Source organism: Zeus faber (genome assembly GCF_960531495.2).
Source record: "Zeus faber genome assembly, chromosome: 7".
NCBI classification, from domain to species: Eukaryota; Metazoa; Chordata; class Actinopteri; order Zeiformes; family Zeidae; genus Zeus; species Zeus faber.
The window spans coordinates 32502198-32521905 of record NC_137203.1 but is presented as its reverse complement, the minus strand read 5'-3'; the positions used below and the strand labels follow the sequence as shown (position 1 = coordinate 32521905).

General features: G+C 41.2%; 1 protein-coding gene across 2 annotated transcripts; it reads left to right on the top strand.

The window, feature by feature from the left end:
- Positions 1-8487: 8487 nt before the first annotated feature.
- On the top strand, positions 8488-15223 carry isl1a (ISL LIM homeobox 1a; the record flags this gene model as incomplete). Of its 2 annotated transcripts, none has more annotated exons than XM_080004074.1 (6): positions 8488-8542; positions 9548-9737; positions 10818-11077; positions 12281-12567; positions 13309-13476; positions 15107-15223. In XM_080004074.1, 6 exons carry the CDS (start codon positions 8515-8517, stop codon positions 15221-15223), a joined length of 1050 nt encoding a protein of 349 aa, XP_079860200.1. The 2 variants fall into 2 exon arrangements, with proteins under 2 accessions (XP_079860200.1, XP_079860199.1); XM_080004073.1 differs by having other exon boundaries at positions 8515-8542; positions 12284-12567.
- Positions 15224-19708: the final 4485 nt, after the last annotated feature.

The following is a 19708-nucleotide window of genomic DNA, read 5'->3' as shown; positions in this document are numbered from 1 at the left end:
CACCCATCAGACTGAGACATGCATGTCCCTTAAAAAAACAACAATAACAAAAAAAAACGTGCTGCCTCTAACTTCTTGGTCAAAGAACGGTCATGTCATGTCCTGTTTACCACAGAGATGTTCAGCTGTCATCAGCGATTATCAGACTAGTATTTTTTTTAATATCATGCTGGTTCACTAAAGCAGTGGATTAATGATTTTTGGAGATATCACTTTTGAATGCGGGCCGTGTCTTCAGGTGTAAACCGAACAACCGCCATGCATCTTCCCTTTGTGCTGTTTATGTATTATTGATTATCCTTTTAGATCAGGGCAGGGGGGTGGGGTGGTCGTAGAATCTTTGCCTGGCGAGATTGCTGGTTAAATGGCCACCATAAATGGGACACCATAAACAACTTAACTTAACAATTTTTTTTGATGATATATCATATTTATGCATCTCGCTTTTAAATTATAAATATTTGATTGTAGTTTACTTTATTTGATATTTGACATCTTTCCATTATCTCCTTGATAATATAAAAAGCTGTCATTTCACATGTTGTACGTTAGAGTAGTATGGCATAGTGCTGTACATTGGGTTCATATCTGTTAATATCTTAAAGGCAACGTCCAGTTGTTTTCTTTTTTGTATTCCTGCATTGACATGGATGAAACGCAGATTCACCCGGAAATAATATGACCATTTCTTCACACTCGTTCTTCCTTCCAAGTCTATTGAACGACTCCGCCTATGTAAAAAGTCCTCAGGTTAACTGTAAACTCTATTGAATCCAGCTGCACAGGTGCGCAAAATTCTCTCATGCTTGGGAACAAAGTCTTCTTCTGGCACCATGTGCCCCGGCAACACTCACTTAGTCAGCCATAATCACAGCTTTAACACAAAGGCCTTAGTGATTTAAAGTGCTCACCATGTCTAGAACAATAACTCGCTTTTTGGCACAAGCAAGGACTGTTATTATTTTTTCAGACAAGTTCTTGATTGCTGAACGCAGTGGAACATTTCTGATTCGGCTAAAATATTCAGTTGTCCACGCTTTAAATAAAAGTTGATAGCTGAAACCTTTTTTTCGACATTGAGCATTAAACATATATGCAATAGTTCCCTACTAGTATTTTTTTCCTACTTGTGAAATGGTTCAGGTATTTTTTTGGAAGAGTATCCTGCCCAGCCCAACACACACTGGATGGCCAAATCAAATCAAATCAAAGAAAGATTCCTACTGAAGGCAATTGAACCCCTGGAATGGTCGACTTCTTTTGAAGGATGACAACCAGCGTGCGGCATTGTAGAAGGGTTAGGAACAACCGAAGCATTCCGCCGAGTTTAAAGCTACACATAACAGTAATTATGTTAAATTATTAACTTTTACTGCTTTTTCTGCTATTATTATTATTATTCCGGGTTTCTGCATCTTGGATGGTACAGTAGCAGGAAATAACACCGCTGCACACAGAAGGTGATGCGGTTATTAGCCGTTACTAGTGCAGCCGAAGTGCCACTACAGTAACGGTGGCAGTCGTGCGAGTTCTAGGAATAAGCAAAAAATGAAAGGTTGCGCTGAAAGCCCAAAAGTCAAAAGGGAATACAACAGCAAGCGGCTTTTCAAACCACGAGATAGTCATCAATGACGGCCATAGAAGGTGGTGAAAAGTCGCTCCAGATGCCCAACAAGAGAACAGAGTTGTCTCTCCTGAAGCTGAGGGCTCACCATTGTTACACCATTTTCAAAAAGTCTCCCCCGAAGATATTAGATGAAGTTGATAACGTAGGGTGAAGTACAGAAGGCTATCTTGTCGCATTGTTGTCAACGCACGATTATTATTGACTTTGTTGTTTTTCGAGTTGTTTACCATGCGCTATTTTCGGTTTGCCTCTCCCCTCGTATGTGTAGAAATGCGCCTCCAGTCATATCCGGCCCCAGGCTACGGCGGCCCTGGAGACAAAGCATGGCCCACTGCTATCATCATGTTTAACCACCCCTGACACATCTCCCTTATTGTGTCTCCCAATTCAAACATATACAGACAAACACACACACACACACACACACACACACAACAATATCTTTATATATCTATCTACGTATCTATCTATCTATCTATCTATCTATCTATCTATCTATCTATCTATCTATCTATCTATCTATCTATCTATCAACACACATGCACACACAAATACACAGACCGAAAGACACACACACACACTCACACACACACACACACACACACACACACACACACACACACACACACACACACACACACACGGGGGCAGCAGCAACAGTGTAGGGCAGCACTGTCAGAACACCATCTGTCAGGCTGGTGTCAAGTGGCCCTTGTCTCCAATGATTAGGAGTGTAGCTGATGCCTCAGGTGGTGCGCTCTGGTCCAACAAGAGGGGCTGGGGATGGGTGCAGGATGGGGTTGGCGGGGGGGATGAGATGGATTGAGTAGCCATATGGTCTGTGGGGCACCGTGGGGTGGCCTTGCAGAAGCACCCAGGACAGGGAAGGGTCTCCTCGCCAGCTGCCAAGACAGCAGGGGCGGCGGCGGTCATGGAGGGCCGTGCTCCTACGGCCAACCACTGCCCAGTGAAATGTCCCGGCTCCGGGTTGAGTAATGTTATGTAAGAAAGAACTTAAAAAGAACAAGAAGTAACAAGTGCAGTTCCTTTAATTAAGATTTCACTTAAATACACTTTGGATAAAATCTAAAACTTAATAAAAAATGGCAAGTAGGCCTGAATCTAAATAAATAATAAAGTTTGTGGTGTTGCTCGTCTTTTTTTCGGCAGATGTTGTATGTCTGCTTTGGGTCGGAAATTAAATATCCCAAAAAAACCTGCCAAGCTATCGATATACAGTATGTGGCCCTCATTTGTCAATTATACATCATCTTTCTCCTTCTCTGAGTTGCTCACTTTGGACACTTTGGACACATTTGTCTCCACTGCCGGTGTGTTTACAAGTGTAACCTACCTAGGGGGGAGGGGGCGGGGCTTTTTTCTTGACAAATGTAATTGGCCAGCAGTGAAAGTCAGCTTGAAAAATGAACGGCCTTTCGTTGCCACTTGCCTAGAGTTTCTTTATATTTATTTATATACTGATATATTTTTGGCAGATGCTCAGAGGATATACCAAGATCATCTCTGTGACGTATATTGTGTTTATGCGGCGCACTGTGATAGCGTCACGCATTTGGTTAATCTGATTGGCTGAAGGGGTTGGTGGCATGGATTCAAATCAAATGCTTGCTGCGAAATGTGCAGCCAACTGAGGGCGGAGCGCCATTCAATGATTTTATTGTTTCTGAGTCACTTGTCTCAACTGATTAAATGAATTGTGTTTACGGTATTTGTGTTAATCAAAAGATGTGAGCTTGTGGGTCAAAGCAGGGATCGCGAAGAGACTAGAAACCTAGCCACCATCTCAGGAGGAACTTCAGAGTGGCAACATCAGTGCACTTTTAATGGTCCTTTAGTCAAAGGACATACTTGTGTTGTTTTTTTACTAGTATCACTATGTAAATGACTCTAAATTAAATCACACGGCTCCTTTCATAGTTGCAATGTGACTTTTTCTTGAAGTGTTTAAACATTTATTTGACTGACGGAAGCTTTTTTCAATAAATTAAAACATGGCTTCAGTGGGTGACAAATTACGTGATGTGAGTGATCTTCAGTAGAGATGCTCCCCCTCTGTTCTTGTTTAATTTCTGCCGGCTTCTCGATGTGTGATTTTCGTGTTGAACTCCCCAAGTGTTCCTTCATGAACCCACCGTCACACTAAGGCCATGCTGGAGATTTTTATTCAGGAAAAACACAGAAACACTGACACACACACACACACACACACACACACACACACACACACACACACACAACACACACACACACACACACACACACACACACACACACACGCTCACACATACACACACTCTTGGTCTGGGACCCACTTTTGTGAGAAATCTGTAAACCCTAAACTGGAAATATAATGATATCGATATTGATGATGATATTTTGTTGAACTTTATTTATTCATAATTTAGTTGGATATTCATATACATAGAAAATTACACATTGTCAGAATCAAACATGTTAACATCCGATAATACTGAATATTGCAAATCTGCAATATAAAGGCTAATGTGGGAAGATTAATTAAAGCCGTATGAAACTTTCTGCACTTAACTTTGTCAAATAATACATAAAATGTGGCCACACCTTCAATAAACTACTAAACTAATGGGAAGGTGTGTGCGATTTTTTATTTTTATTTTTGCTTGACTGAGCAAAAAAAGTATAAAATAAATAAATTTATAAAATAAAATAAAGATTAGGACTCATTGACTGCTATATTAATAAAGATAATTGCTAAGGTTAAAATTTGACATTCAGGTCATTGACGAGGTCATTTAGGACAACCTCAGCTGGGTTTTGACCAGGATATATTCCTTCCGCCCCAAAATGTTTGATAAGTGTCATGAACTATTGTTAATTCTTAACTAAAACTAAAATTATAATCTATTCATTTAATAAAGATGTCTGCCTAATTTCAATATGCTACACTTTTAATACATTTACAGACTTATTATGTGGTCTACATTTAAAAAACAACAAAGAACATTCAAGATAGGTGCTATAGTCATATGTTGAATATAAAAGTAAATTCTAATTTTTACCTTCTTACTACTACTTATTACTTCAATAGTTTAAATAAATCAGACAATCGAGAACAAAGCTATTATTAACTGACAGACTCTTTTTTACTGGATTTCTACTAAGGCTACGCAGGGCAAGCCAAATAATAATGTGGTCTGTGGACTGAATTGCAAAGGTGAAACAAATTCCTTATTGAACCCCCATTGGTATTTCTGCAGATTGAGACCGTCATAAAATGTGCTCATTTTGAACAGGGACAGCTTGTACCTTTTCTTTTTTTCCCCCACACACAGTATAAGCACAACATAGTGAATTAAACATGGCTGCCTCCATGCATTATTTGTGAGTAACACACATTAAGGTCGTAGGAGACACTTTTTTATGGACCTCTCAGCTGTCTAGTTGCTCGTCTTTTGGTATCCACACCCAATGCAATCCAGTCCCAGGCTGAGGGAACTCAAACCGGTATGGAAATATGGAGGGGGTGCACTTGCAGTTTGGACACAGACTGTTTGACTCCTTGGCTTGTGTGGCTTTGAAAACCCACATTTAAAAGCAATTTTCTTTATTTTATGTATTTTTTTTCACATTAGACATTGAATACAAGCACTTTGTCTTTTCCAGCTTTGTGAAGCCCACATCGTGAAGTTTTTGTTGACACAGGGTCACAAATTCAATTCTGTGGTCAATTTTGAGGCTTTACTTTAGTGGCATTGCCCACTATCTTGATGAATGTCCTTCTATCCCTGCTAGTACAGTATATATTCTGTATATATATACAGACACTTTTACATTTGGTATGTAGTCACAACAATGCAAAAAGTCATAATAGTGCTGCACAATTTCATATTGTTTATATGAGATTATCATGACATTATATAACTATAATGCTGACATCACAAAATTGGAAACAAGTGGTATTGCCACGTAGTGCATTCTCTTTTTGTGCTTGTGGCACTTTGTGGGGAGTAGAGACAGCAAAAAAATTAAGAAATGTTTAATGTTAATAGCAATTCCCAACTGTTTGTGAAGTGATTGTTCTTTCCAGAAGCATTTTTTTTTTAAATTTTATTAGCCTTTTATTTATTTTCATATCACAACGACTATAAAATAAGCCCAGTACCTTTACACCATCCCTATCGAAAGGGGAGGTGTGATTCTGCAGTGCAGAACCCTTCTGCTTTACTCGGGTCCACACTACTATGACTGACTGTTATCACACTGCAGACCAGTTCAGCGTCCACATCCTCCGAATACACTTTTCTTCTTTCCAGTGAATAGGTGACATACAGTAGATCACATGCACCATTGAGTTCAGTAATGTCAGAACCATTTCCTTTGATACCTTTTAGACCATGCCCCCCCCCCCCCCCCCCCACACACACACACACACACAACCCAGACAGAAACACACACACACACACACACACACACACATACATACACAGTGTTAGATGTGCAGGCACTGCTACACTGCTCTGATGATTCAGCTGAGTAAGTCGCTGGGGTTGGCAAAACACTGATACACGAATTAATCGCCGGCCCATAGCCAGCCAACAGTTCCATCCCGGCCTGACAAGTGGAGGCAGTTCCTCTCGCTCCCTCCACTTCACGTATAGCAGGTTGTGCACCTGAAACTATCTAAGTGGTGTGATAAGAAAAGCAATCACGTTTTGTTTTCAATCAGATTTTTGTTTTCACCTTGAAGCATCTTAACATTCACCTCCACAATTACACTTTGTGTATTTTGCTGAAAGCCTTCAGCTTTGGATGTTTAATGGCACTTTTATTGGTAGCTGTCATAAAGACAGGAATTAAGGCACAAGCGCAAACCACTGCTGTGTTGCTAGGTACTGTTTATAGCCTGGCAGAGCTAGCATGCATGCAACTCCGTGAAGAGCAGAGAGCTGTCCAAAGATGTAGCTGTAATAAACGTATAAATCAATAAATCATATAGTCTGGCTATAATTCAGGAGGGCAACTTCCAGTGAATGCAGATGCAAAAGCAGCCCAGTCATGTCATACACCACCATAAGATGACATGCACACCCCTCACAAGCAATATGCAGTCACAAATTGTCCCAGTTGGGTTGTTACCACTCATCCACCGTAATCGAATAATATATATATATATATATATAATAATAATAATAGTATCCATTTGGATTACAATATTATTTTGTTTTTATTATCTATCTATCTATCTATCTATCTATCTATCTATCTATCTATCTATCTATTTATTTATGAAGTTGTTGTTGTAGTAGCAGTGGCAGTGGTAGTGAATTCAATTGCGGGTATTTAAGTCTGAATTGAATAGAAGACATGTCACCCTGTGATCCGCTTTTGCTCAATCCTTTTTTTTTTGTTGCTGCTTTTGTCAACCCTTCGACCCCGTTATCCACCTCTCCCCCGGTCTCTATTTCCTCCATTCAACCGTCCGTCCTCTTCTCTGCATCCTCTCTGCGTCCCACATTAGAGCCTTTTGTTCCAAGGAGTCGGTTGATCCTCCAAATGTGGGCGTTTCACTGACACAAGAGGGCGCGTTTGTGTATGTTATGTAGTTTTGGGGGGGGGGGGGGGGGTCCTATACTTTGCTTGGACGGTGTCGGACTTGGTTGAACGCTGCGAAATGATGTGTTGCGCTAATACAGTAACGTTTGATATATTTATATCACAGCTCATATAGCCAAATCTTTCTTGTATGTTTATACAAACAAACCAAAAAATAGAAACGTGCGTTTGATTATATGCAACACTCACTTAAGCACATTTGGTTTGGCTTAACGTTGATATCTAAATACATTTGCAATTAATTTAAACGGCATTGTCCAATACAAACGATATGGAAAGGGTTGGGGTTTCAAGTTGTAGTTGGTAATAACATCCTAACTGTAATAAAGAATACCAAAAAGACTTAAAGAGTGCCATCTAGACCTATTTTATAATTCAACCAAACCCTGAATTAAATTTATTTTAATCGAAGTTAAAGCAGAAATCGAAATTTATTCGATATTAGATATTTACACAATCGTCCTACAGTGTTATAGCACTATTATAACACCATCAGCAGTCACATTAACAGCAAATAAACCAACTAAATATTTTTCCAGTCCCACGGAACAAAGAAATATGTCTGTAACCGTACATGGGAGGAAAGAAAATATAAATAAATAAATACATTTAAAATATATATATATATATATATAATTTGTACTGTTGTTGCAGGGTCTTGGGACGTGCACCTTTGTATCAGCAGTCTATTTAGGAGTGACCGGAGCCGGAGGAACAGCTGCTCGGCCATTCACGACCAATCAGCTTCCCATAAAGATGACGTCTCGCTGTCCTACGTCAGCGTCACTTCTCCGATAGAGGAGAAGTGACGCCGGGGGGTGGGGGGTGGTGGTGGTTTGAGAGGGGGTTAGGAGCGAGAGATAGGACGCAGAGAGCCCCGTCAGTGTTTACCGGGACCAGGCTTCAGTCTCTCTCGCTCCCTCTCTGCCCCCCCACCCTACACACACACACACACACACACACACACACACACACACGCACACACACGCACGCACACGCACACGCACACACACACGCACGCACGCACACACGCACACACACACACACACACACACACACACACACACACACGCACACGTACACGTACACGCACGCACGCACGGCCTAAAGAGCTCCGTGTTCTTCGGCGGAGCAGAGCTGTGGATGCTGGCAGTCCAGCGCGGATCGGCAGCCGCTGAGGGAGACGGTGAGGCGCAAAAGGAGCAGCTTTTCCCCCAAGAACTGTCGCACCACGCTGTTCAAAAGTGGACCTAACTCCGCCCTACTCTCTGGACATGGGAGACATGGGGGATCAGCCGAAAAGTAAGACATTTTTCTGGAGTTTTTCTAACTTGCGGTAGACGCTCCTGGTTTTGTGCCGCCGACACGGAAATATAGCCACTCCGCGGAATTGCAATTAGTAAAGAAAATGTTTTGTTTAAAACGCACTTATCAATAACAATATAACAATAGTAATAATAATAACTATATATTTTTAATCTTTTAATAACAAATGATAAAAACGGGGTTAGTGCGATATTTCATGAAAACAGTGAACTCATTTAAAACATCACACAAGCCGTGTGTGGACTAATGGAGTCTGAATAGATCGACCGTGCAAGGTATACTGTTGCGGGCGGAATATACATGTTTTATTTGCTTAATAAATGTGTTTCTAAGCCAGTATGATAATGTTATGATATTATAATTATTATTGTTATTTTTGTTACTAACTTGTCCTGGGACAACACCCTGTCAGCACTATAAAAAAACAACTGCTTGTTTTAGCAACAACAGCATTACTTTCATTATTATTGTTATTGCTGTTGTTTTTTATATTGTAGTTGTTGTTATAATTGTTTTTGTTATTGTTGTCTTTGCCGCTGGTAGCAGCTCTTGCCTATACTCTATTAGTATAGTAATCACAATGGCAGTAATAGAATTATATTAACTTCTCACGGGACAACACTATTCCCACTGTAAACAATTAAACATGCATCTGTTTGTTTTGGTAACAACATATTCATTTTATATTTTGGTTGTTGTTGTTGTTGTTGTTGTTGTTTGTGTTGTTGTTGTTGTTGTTCTTCTTCTTCTTCTCATTATTATTATTATGATTATTATTATTATTATTATTATTATTATTATTATTATTAATAATAATAATAATAATAATAATAATAATAATAATAATATTAATACTACTACTACTACTACTACTACTACTACTACTACCATTATTATTCAAGATTCAAGATTCATTATGGATGTCATAATTATTGAATAGTAGTAGTCAATAAACTATAACGTTTCCTTTTTTGTTTACAGAAAGCCGCCTCATGTCCCTGTGCGTGGGCTGCGGGAACCAGATCCACGACCAATATATCCTGCGCGTGTCCCCGGACCTGGAGTGGCACGCCGCGTGCCTAAAGTGCGCGGAGTGTAACCAGTACCTGGACGAGTCGTGCACGTGTTTCGTGCGCGACGGCAAAACGTACTGTAAACGGGATTATGTCAGGTAACCAGGGATTTATATTTCGTCAATTATGATTTTGATCTGTTTCGTTTGAAGATAAGGTGATCAACAGAATCGCGACTGAATTTCAATCGATTAATAACCGAGCGATAAATGATCAATTACCGCGTGTTTTGTGTTACAGCTGGTGGAGACTTTTCTTTCTCATCATGGACATTTGCTCGACACTTATAATTTAGCCGATATTCCACCTCCCGACAACGTTATTTTACCAGGACATTATGTAATAAAATATTATATGAAATAATATGACATTATATATTATATATATATATATATATATATATATATTAGGCGTGCAGTGGTTTGGTATAGGCCTGGAAATCTTGAATATCAAACAAAAGCAACGCACTCGCTTTGTCAAAGGTCGTATTGAGAATAATTATATATATATAAATACGAATTATTGATACAGAACGATCTAGGCATATTACACTGGTCATGGTACAGTGTTTGATATGGGCGATATTTTGTGTGCTTGTGTGTGTGTGTGTGTGTGTGTGGGGGGGGGGGGGCATGTTCCTCACTCCTCTCCCCCACAGAAACCAGAACTATTGATTGATAATTGAGCCGACTATGCTCATAATTATTAGATCTTAGAGAATGACGAGACCGCCATTCGTCGACAGGCATTGGCGGCCAAAATGAAGGGCAAGAAATGCAACTGAATAAAAACTTGATGATAATAATGTATTACCGAGAATAATAGTAGTAATACAATTTTAGTAAATAATTAACGAACTACAAATTGAGTTGTTTATATGTATCTCTGTTTCTGTTCACAGGAATAATAATAATAATAATAATAATAATAATAATAATAATAATAATAATAATCATCATCATCATCATCATTATCATCATCATAATAACATTTATAATACCAGCATGGAAAAGATTTGACAGAATTAATTAATACATTAATTAATATTTATTCGGTTTATTTAACTTTAAATAATTATTAATATTAATATTAATTATAATAATAATAATTTTCGAAAGAGGTAAAGGTTTTTTTATGCAGCAAAAAAAGATCACCTTATCCTCCTCTCCTCCCACCAGGTTGTATGGGGTGAAGTGCGCGAAATGCAACATCGGCTTCAGCAGGAACGACTTCGTGATGCGGGCCCGCTCCAAGGTCTACCACATCGAGTGTTTCCGCTGCGTGGCCTGCAGCAGGCAGCTCATCCCCGGGGACGAGTTCGCCCTGCGGGAGGACGGCCTCTTCTGTCGGGCGGACCACGACGTGGTGGAGCGTGCCACGATGGGTGCAGGCGACCCGCTGAGCCCCCTCCACCCGGCGAGACCACTGCAGCTGGCAGGTGGAGTCCCGTTTCTGGCTCTCTGGTCCTGGGTTGACTTGCGCCTGTGCGCGCGCGCATGGGTGTGTGCGTGTGTGTTTCATTATGGGGGGGGGGGGGGGTGTCGCGGTTCCATCGGTGGCTGTGGCTTGTTCGTCAGGTTTGATAATAATCTTTTTTCGGTGTGTGTGTGTGTGTGTGTGTGTGTGTGTGTGTGTGTGTGCGCGCGCGCGGGATGGAGGAGGTGTTCAAAGTAGATTGTAGTGTGTGCCAGTATGTGACGAATGACCGTGATTGATGCGCACGACATCCAAAACACAGTGATTCATTTTCGGCCTAATATTGACTGAGAAACGCCGTGTGCGTGTGTTTTAAGAGCAGCTTCTTCTCACTAATCATCGCGCGATAATTAAAGTTTTAAAAGTCAGGGAATTTGTAACAAACTGTTATGGTGGGAGACCGTTGTCAAAATAGCCCACGTACAACACCGTGAGGGTACCATCGTGTAATAGTACGCAGTAACACAGTAAATAACTATCTAATAAACAAACTAACCCCCAAGCTTTTCTCGTGGGATTTTCGTGGGGCCGCAAATAAAAATGTTCCTAAAAGATTGGCTGAATAGGCCTACCCCTATACAGGATTCTGGGCAGATTCATCTGGGCAGATTCAGTTCCGTTTTAGGAATCCTTGAGAATCATATCCCGACCCTGTGCGTGTTTGGGGGGGTTATAAGGGTTAAAAAAAAAAAAAAGCTATATCCTCGCTTGTACAGTCAGATATTGTGAAAAACGTTTTTCTCTGATAAGATCCAGAGAACCACTGTTGACAAAGAATACACGCAAGGTTATCGCTGTTTTGGGGGTGGGTGGGAAGATAGTATTTCCAATATAATTTAAAAAGGTGAATAGAACAACTGGATATTTAAACATTCCGAAAAAAAGTTTAGCAAATTTGAAAGTGGCAGGTTGAACTTAGCGTTGCAGGTGACTTTGACGATACCGAGATAAGACAAGAGATAAGAGTTGTGTGTGAGTGAGGGGGCATTGCTCAGCATATTAAAGGCCTACAATGTAGGGGACAAAACATACCTATCGGGATGTCATAACAGTGTTATATTAGTGTTATGACAGTGATACAAGTACTGGAACAACTCTGATAAACATGTCCCCCCCCCCCCCCCCCCCCGCCCTCCTCCAAAATTCCCTCTACTTTTCTAAACAGCAGAACCAATCTCTGCTCGACAGCCCGCGCTGCGGCCGCACGTCCATAAGCAGCCGGAGAAGACGACGCGCGTGCGCACGGTGCTGAACGAGAAGCAGCTGCACACGCTGCGGACGTGCTACAACGCCAACCCGCGGCCCGACGCGCTCATGAAGGAGCAGCTGGTGGAGATGACCGGCCTCAGCCCCCGGGTGATCCGCGTGTGGTTCCAGAACAAGCGGTGCAAGGACAAGAAGCGGAGCATCCTGATGAAGCAGCTGCAGCAGCAGCAGCCCAACGACAAGACGGTACGGAGGGAGATTCTGGACTGGTTGGGCTTGGATGTGAGTGTGGTTTTAGGGGGTTCACCCGCCGTGTTGGCACTGCCAAGCACAAGATATTTAAAAAATGATTATAAAAATAGTTTGCACGCATATACGTCGGGTTCGCACGTACATGCACAACACTACTGGTAAAGGTGCTGCTCACAGAGTCATGCAGGAAAAACCTTAAACAATAAGATTTGTTGGACTTATGTGGACTTGAAACAGCAATATGAAAGAAACGTCTATTTGCAACCATATCGCATGTATGCACCTGCCTATACAGATGCAGCACCCTACCCGTTCAGACGCACACGCCCCAACAGATGCACTCGCACACACATACACACACACACACACACACACACATACACACACACACACACACACACACGCAAACATAACTAAAATGGTGCATATAAAATAATGTGAAATTATTTTTAAATACTTGAAAACAGCATTAATATGCCATTTGGATTGTCGGTATTGGTTGCAGTGTTTTTGTCCTTTTATACCATACACGCGACAAACAATTAGGTACTGCAACCTCTTCTTTCCCGATGCGTCTTTATATATAGTTTTTTCTATACGCGCTTTTTGATTTATTTGTGTTAATATTACACTTTCTTTTATTCACACTGTAATTACCTTCTAATGTAATTACCTTCACTGTGTGTGTGTCCGGTGTGCGTGCGTGCGTGTGTGTGTGTGTGTGTGTGTGTGCAGAACATCCAGGGAATGACGGGGACCCCCATGGTGGCCGCCAGTCCGGAGAGACACGATGGCGGTTTGCAGGCAAACCCGGTGGAGGTGCAGAGTTACCAGCCGCCCTGGAAGGTCCTCAGTGACTTCGCGCTGCAGAGCGACATAGACCAACCTGCCTTCCAGCAACTGGTGAGTACACAGTGGCCGGTACCGGTTCTTTTTTCACCAGGGAAACCCACCGCATGATCAGTCCCGAAATAAAATATGTATCGAGGTCCCCACTGAGTGGGCCTAGGTATCCAATTAAATTATACATTGTAAGGCGTAAGATTTATATTGTTTATACACACACACACACACACACACACACACACACACACACACACACACACACACATTTATTTATCTATCTTTACTTTTTGGCACTTCTCACTGAATGTCAGAAACTGACATTCAATGTATTTGTTGCCGTTGTTGGTGGCGTGGTCCGCCTTTCGCGGCAAGAATGAAGGCAGCCATGATGAAGTTGATCAACCAATCTAGCTAGTTGTGGTCAGTAAACTGTCGATATAGATGAACATTCACAAAAAATGGACAACAGCCTCGGATGATAATCCTCAAGTGACCAAGACAAAAAGACCAACAAATCATTCAACCAATCGATCAATCAGAAGGGAGCAACGTTTGAGAGAGTGCAAGAGTGCGCCCCTTTCCCACGTGGATCCATAACGTTGCTGGATGAAAAATATCCGGCAAAGCCAGTAGGTAGTCATTCCCACATCGGCCTCCTTCGTGGACAAGTTTCGTAGGGAGTCTGTTCCCACATCGGATGATTGTTACGGTTACAATACGTAATGTCCCAGGGCTAGTACGTCTTGTCAAGTGTAGATGCGATCGTTTGGACAATCTGTCGGCGACGGACGGACGAATCGGTTTCGTTTTTCCCCCTGGCTCTGAGAGACCAGCGCTTTACTTCCCTAACCCCCCGCCCCTCCCGGGCGGACTCACTTCGCTCCACGGAGGAAGCGGGAACAGAGCCTCCACCAGACACAATAACCCTTACCCAAATCAATGTGATAATTTTCAGCCTGTCCTACACTCTCTGGCTCCAGAGAAAGAACTTTCTTCCCCTTGTCCGCTCGTTCCCTCTCCGGCTCCGCGTTCTGGTGCAGGTGGTGGGCAAGCAAAGAGCTTGTACCCGATGTCCCCGCACCGCACCCCTAAATCTCAAATACACGTCTAGGGTCTGAAATGTAAGAATATGAAGACCTGTCTCCGCGGAGACTGGACGCGTTTCAGTTTCTCGTCTTTGCAGCTGAGCGCCACGTTTCGGATCGGATTTGCCATTTTTTAGAATGTTTTTTTTTTTCTTCCCAAAAACAAATAATCCTTCAAATGTTTGTACGAAATAAATATGAGTAATAGTAATTAGTAGTATTATTTTTGCGTTGCCGATATTCGGATTCACGGCTCCACCTCTACTGCCGCCATTCACACACACTACTATTCACAGCCATCCTGGCATTTTCCCGCATTATGCCAATATCTTACATTGCCAGTGTTTTTACAGCTTTCATACCATGTGGGAAAGGGGCTTTAGTGTGAAAACTTGGCTAAACCTGGATGCCGAATGTAATTCTGGGCCTTGTAGTGTAATTCACCCTGCACAGACGATATTATGGGTTGACGCTTTAAATTCAAATAGGCTTTATTGGTATGGCAAAGTTGAAATGGCTTAACACACCGAAGCAACTGTATCAGTTATGGCCGTTAATGAAGTCCGTTGCTGCGGCTGACGGTCATTTTGGTTTCATTTCAGGTCAATTTCTCGGAAGGGGGGCCGGGGTCTAATTCGACGGGGAGCGAAGTGGCCTCGATGTCCTCCCAGCTTCCAGACACGCCGAACAGCATGGTTTCGAGCCCCTTGGAAGCGTAGGCGATACGGACTGAAAAAGGACGTTTGGGACCTGGACTGAAACGAAACCGCCTGCGAAATGTTAACTTTGAAATCACTCCATCCCCCAAAAAGTGTCATCGTCCTCCGGACTGCAGGAAACAACCCCTCCCCCGGGGGTTGGGTTGTTGTATTTTTTACACTGTGAAGACAATCCTAGGATTTTACTCCAACCATCAGAATTATGGTCGCAACAACACAACTGCTTTGCAGAAAGAACCGTGCATAATAAGCGCGTTTTGAGAAGGATGGAGCGCACCTTTGCTTTTTTTTTGGTCTGAAACTGTCCTAAGTGACAAAATTCAGACGGATTTCCTCTCTTCATCCACGGACCGGTGCTGTCGCTGAAATCGTCTGGTTACAGTTTTTTTTGCCAAACGAGAAGACGCAGGACACCCCCACCCCCCAAAAAAAGAACATGTTACGAATAGGACAATGCGTCTTTTGCTGAAGATGAAAATATGACTTGACACCGATATAAAAAAAAGGAAATCTGTGGCCTATATGTTTGAATATAAAACAAGGATTAGTGACACCTCTTCTCTGGATTTAAATATTTGGATGTGGGAAATCGGCGTAGCTTATTTTCCATTCTTAATGCGTAATTTCACCCCTGAAAAGCCCCCCGTCCCCAAAGTACTAAAGCATTGCAACAAGGTATACCTCTATTCTGGGAAAACAAGTGTGTGTGTGTGCGTTAGTGTCCATCCATGAATTCTTCTTCTTCTTCTTCTTCTTATTATTATTATTATTATTATTTTTGCTTTCCCAAAGATGTGTATAACTATAAGTTAAAACAAAAACGTTCAGAGAAAGAAAAAACAAAAACGTTTTTGTTTGTTCCCTGTGCAACAAATTTATTTATTATTTATTGTCGAAAAAAGATTTGCCACTTTTTGTGTAACTTTCTTAAACTGAAGTAAAAAAAACCCAAAAGAAAACAAATGATTGTATACATCGAGATGTCTGGGCTATCTATCTAAATGTGAGTGTGTATCCATGTCCTTTCTCGCCGCAGTTTGTAGGACTATATCATACATATTTATTTCTCATATAAATATGTATCTAAGACGCACATGTTATACTACACCGATCTTCTGCCTTTACGAGTAGGCTCGTTAATTCTGATTTACTTAGAATCTTTAAAGCCACTGACGAGTATGAAATAGTCTGCATGGTGCGTAATGACTGCGCAATAACTGCACAATAAGGTGCGCAATACGGTAAAATAGTAAAAATAATTCTAGGTATCACCCTGATACAGGATCAGAAAGGGTTCAAAGGGTTCAAATATTTAAAAAAAATGTTAAGAGCTACCCGCGTTTTGTATGTGCGACAGGGAGAGAGAGAGAGCGAGAGAGAGAGCGAGAGAGAGAGAGAGAGAGAGAGAGTGGTGTGCGTAAATTCTTCCCAAAAAATTGGGAAGCATGCGTCAATTGTTGTGGCGAAGACCTCACTCAAATATACCAAAAGTTATATAGACGGACTAAAGTTCGGAAGAGGATTAGGGCCACATGAAAACAATTATTGCCATGTCTAAAACATTATTTCAGTTGTGAGAATAAAGTCAAACTTCTGACATTGATCTAAGGATTCTGTGAAAAGTCAGAACACTGAGGGGAAAATCAAGAATCTGAGAGTAAAGATATAAATCGGAGATTAATCTCAGATCTCAAATATTATTTTCTCAAATACATTTATTTCCACAATAATTTGTCTGAAGTGGTAATCTATTCAGTCGTTTTAGAACCTGCCATAGCAAGAGCATGGTATAATTTCCCAAAAATGCTTACACTTTATCCTTGCCATTAGTGTTTTAATGCTGACGGTGCCAATTTATCCAACACAATACCCAGCAACTAATTGGGATGTATACAAAATGATCCGGCCTACAATGCGGTGCATGGATTTAATCATCCATTACAGTCACAGTGTCTTTGAGCCACTGCAAATGTTCAGTTATTATGAAAGAAATTGTTGCTGTACTGAACAACGAAAAAAGCACTGATGCTGTCTCTGGTTGGAATATGCTGCACTCAGGTCTGAAAAAGGGCACCATTTTTTGAAGGATGACTATTGCGACAGCCCCCCAAAAAAAGATGCCCTGCATAGCATTACACTTAATACTTAGAAAATCTGACATCAATCATATTCATTTTTGCTGTCTTTACTATTTACGACATCTTCAACAACACTGTTCCAACCTTCGATCATGTCCTGGACAAGTCAGGCCTCTTATAGGCAATGTAAAGCTTTATGTCGTAAGACATGTTTGTTGTTGAATAATTTACTTTGTCTTGCCTTGTTGCCAGGAGGTACATGTACATGTTGCCAGGACATACTGTACATCTGGATTGCTTGTCCCGGATGAAAATCAAAAGGGTAAAAAAAACCTACCCTAACCCCCAGCCCTAACCCTAACCCACCATAATTGAATCTGTTTCAATTACAATAAATCACTCTCGAATGAGAAATTGTCTTGTGAAACGTTATGGTTTTTCACACAAATAATTGTAACTTAATGGTTTCATGAAACAATCTTATCTTAAAGCACACAACTACTGAGACAATTAAATAGACTATCTGCATGGTAAAAACAGCAAATCTGAACTAAGATTATTTTTTAGGGATGGGTCATTTAGACAATGCAAGACTAAATATGTTTAATTGAATTACTACAGGATATGGAGTGCTTACATCAGGTTTCCAATATTTATAGTGTATTTCACATTTTTCATTAAATCTTCAAGTTGGATCATTGCATTTGTAGGCAACAATGCTCAACGGATCACATCTGATATGAATGCATTATCTCTTCATAATGCTGATACAACCCATTAAAAATGAGACTTTACATAATTACACTTTGGCTTTTTAGATTAATTATAAATCCCTGATTAGCTGACACTGGCAATGATGTTTTCCCAATTAGAATAGAAAAGATTCCATGTTCCCTCCATTTCTGTAGCTTAGCTTCCTGAGTAACACGTTGGGGTAATGTGGTTAGAAAAAACTGGACATGAGGGAGAAGCTTCATTACAAGTTAATTGTTTGATGTTTAGTTGGAAATCTGTAGTCACTCAATTAAGTGAGGATTTCAGGCACCAAGGAGACATTTCAGCACACCTTTTTTTTCGTCTCTCACTTTCAAGTCTAGGTGAGTGACGATTACATTTTTAATCACATTTATGTAATTTTGACTGCATTTACAAACAGGACACCTAGGCGCTCTGGGCTTGTGGCTGGGTGGGGCATCTAGCCTGTTGTGGTATGGCAGGCCTCGTCTTTGCGCCGGGCATTAGTGGGCATGGGGACTGCCGGGGTGTCGGTCTGTCGGCACTGGAGCTGGCTCTGGGCCTGTGGTCCATGCCTGGCGCCCGTGGCCCAGATTCTGCACTTGTGGTTGTGTCTTATGCCTGCCCGTGGGAGTGGGTTGTATGTGTGCGCCTCAGGGGTGCAGGGTCTCCTTGTGCTCTCTGGGACTGGTTTAAGCTCCTCGGGGCCATGCATGGATGTTGCTTTGCGGGTTCCCAGCTTCTCTGGGGGCTGGGGAGTCTTGGGCTGCAGGGCAGGGTGCTCGGGACTTTCCTCATGGTGTGTCTATACGGCTGCTGGACTCTGGGGGGGCTTCGGGGCCTTTCCTACTGCTTGAAGGCGCAATGATATAGTTCCAACCTCATACACCAGAACCAATTGGGACAAGTCCCATGCACTCACCGCTGGCCACATCTCACACACACACACCCACGCATGCACGCACGCACGCACGCCTGCACACACACACACACACACACACAAACACACACGCACACACACACACACACACTCACACACGCACAACCACCAGCACGTGTTTTGAACACACCCACAAACACCTTCCTGGTTACATCCCTCTCATTTTCTCCCTCATTTACTGCCATAACTATCACAGTACCACTGTCACGTATCCAATTGCTGTTCTAGTTTTCCTGGACTTAATTAATTCTGTTTTGTCGATATATGTGTTGCTGTCTGAAGTTTCTATGTTTATGTTTTTCCATGTACTGTATAAGGGGTGTCACGCCCAGACTTTCCAGTGATCTATAAATTATATTTTGACATTATTATTACAATTAATATTATGTCACGGCATCTGTAGGTAGCGGAACGTGCACCAGTCCGTGGTTTTCAGACGCACTCCAAAAGAAAGTAGAAAAGAAAGAATCTTTGAATATTTTTTTGTACTAATAATGCGTTACAAACATTGACAAAATTGGTTCAATATATAGATTATAGATTTTACATATATATATAAAATCTATATCAATATAATCTATATAATCTATTTATAAATATATATATATATATATATATATATATATATATATATATATATATATATATATAATATATATATATATATATATATATATATATATATATATATATATATATATATATATATATAATAGATTTATTCATACTATT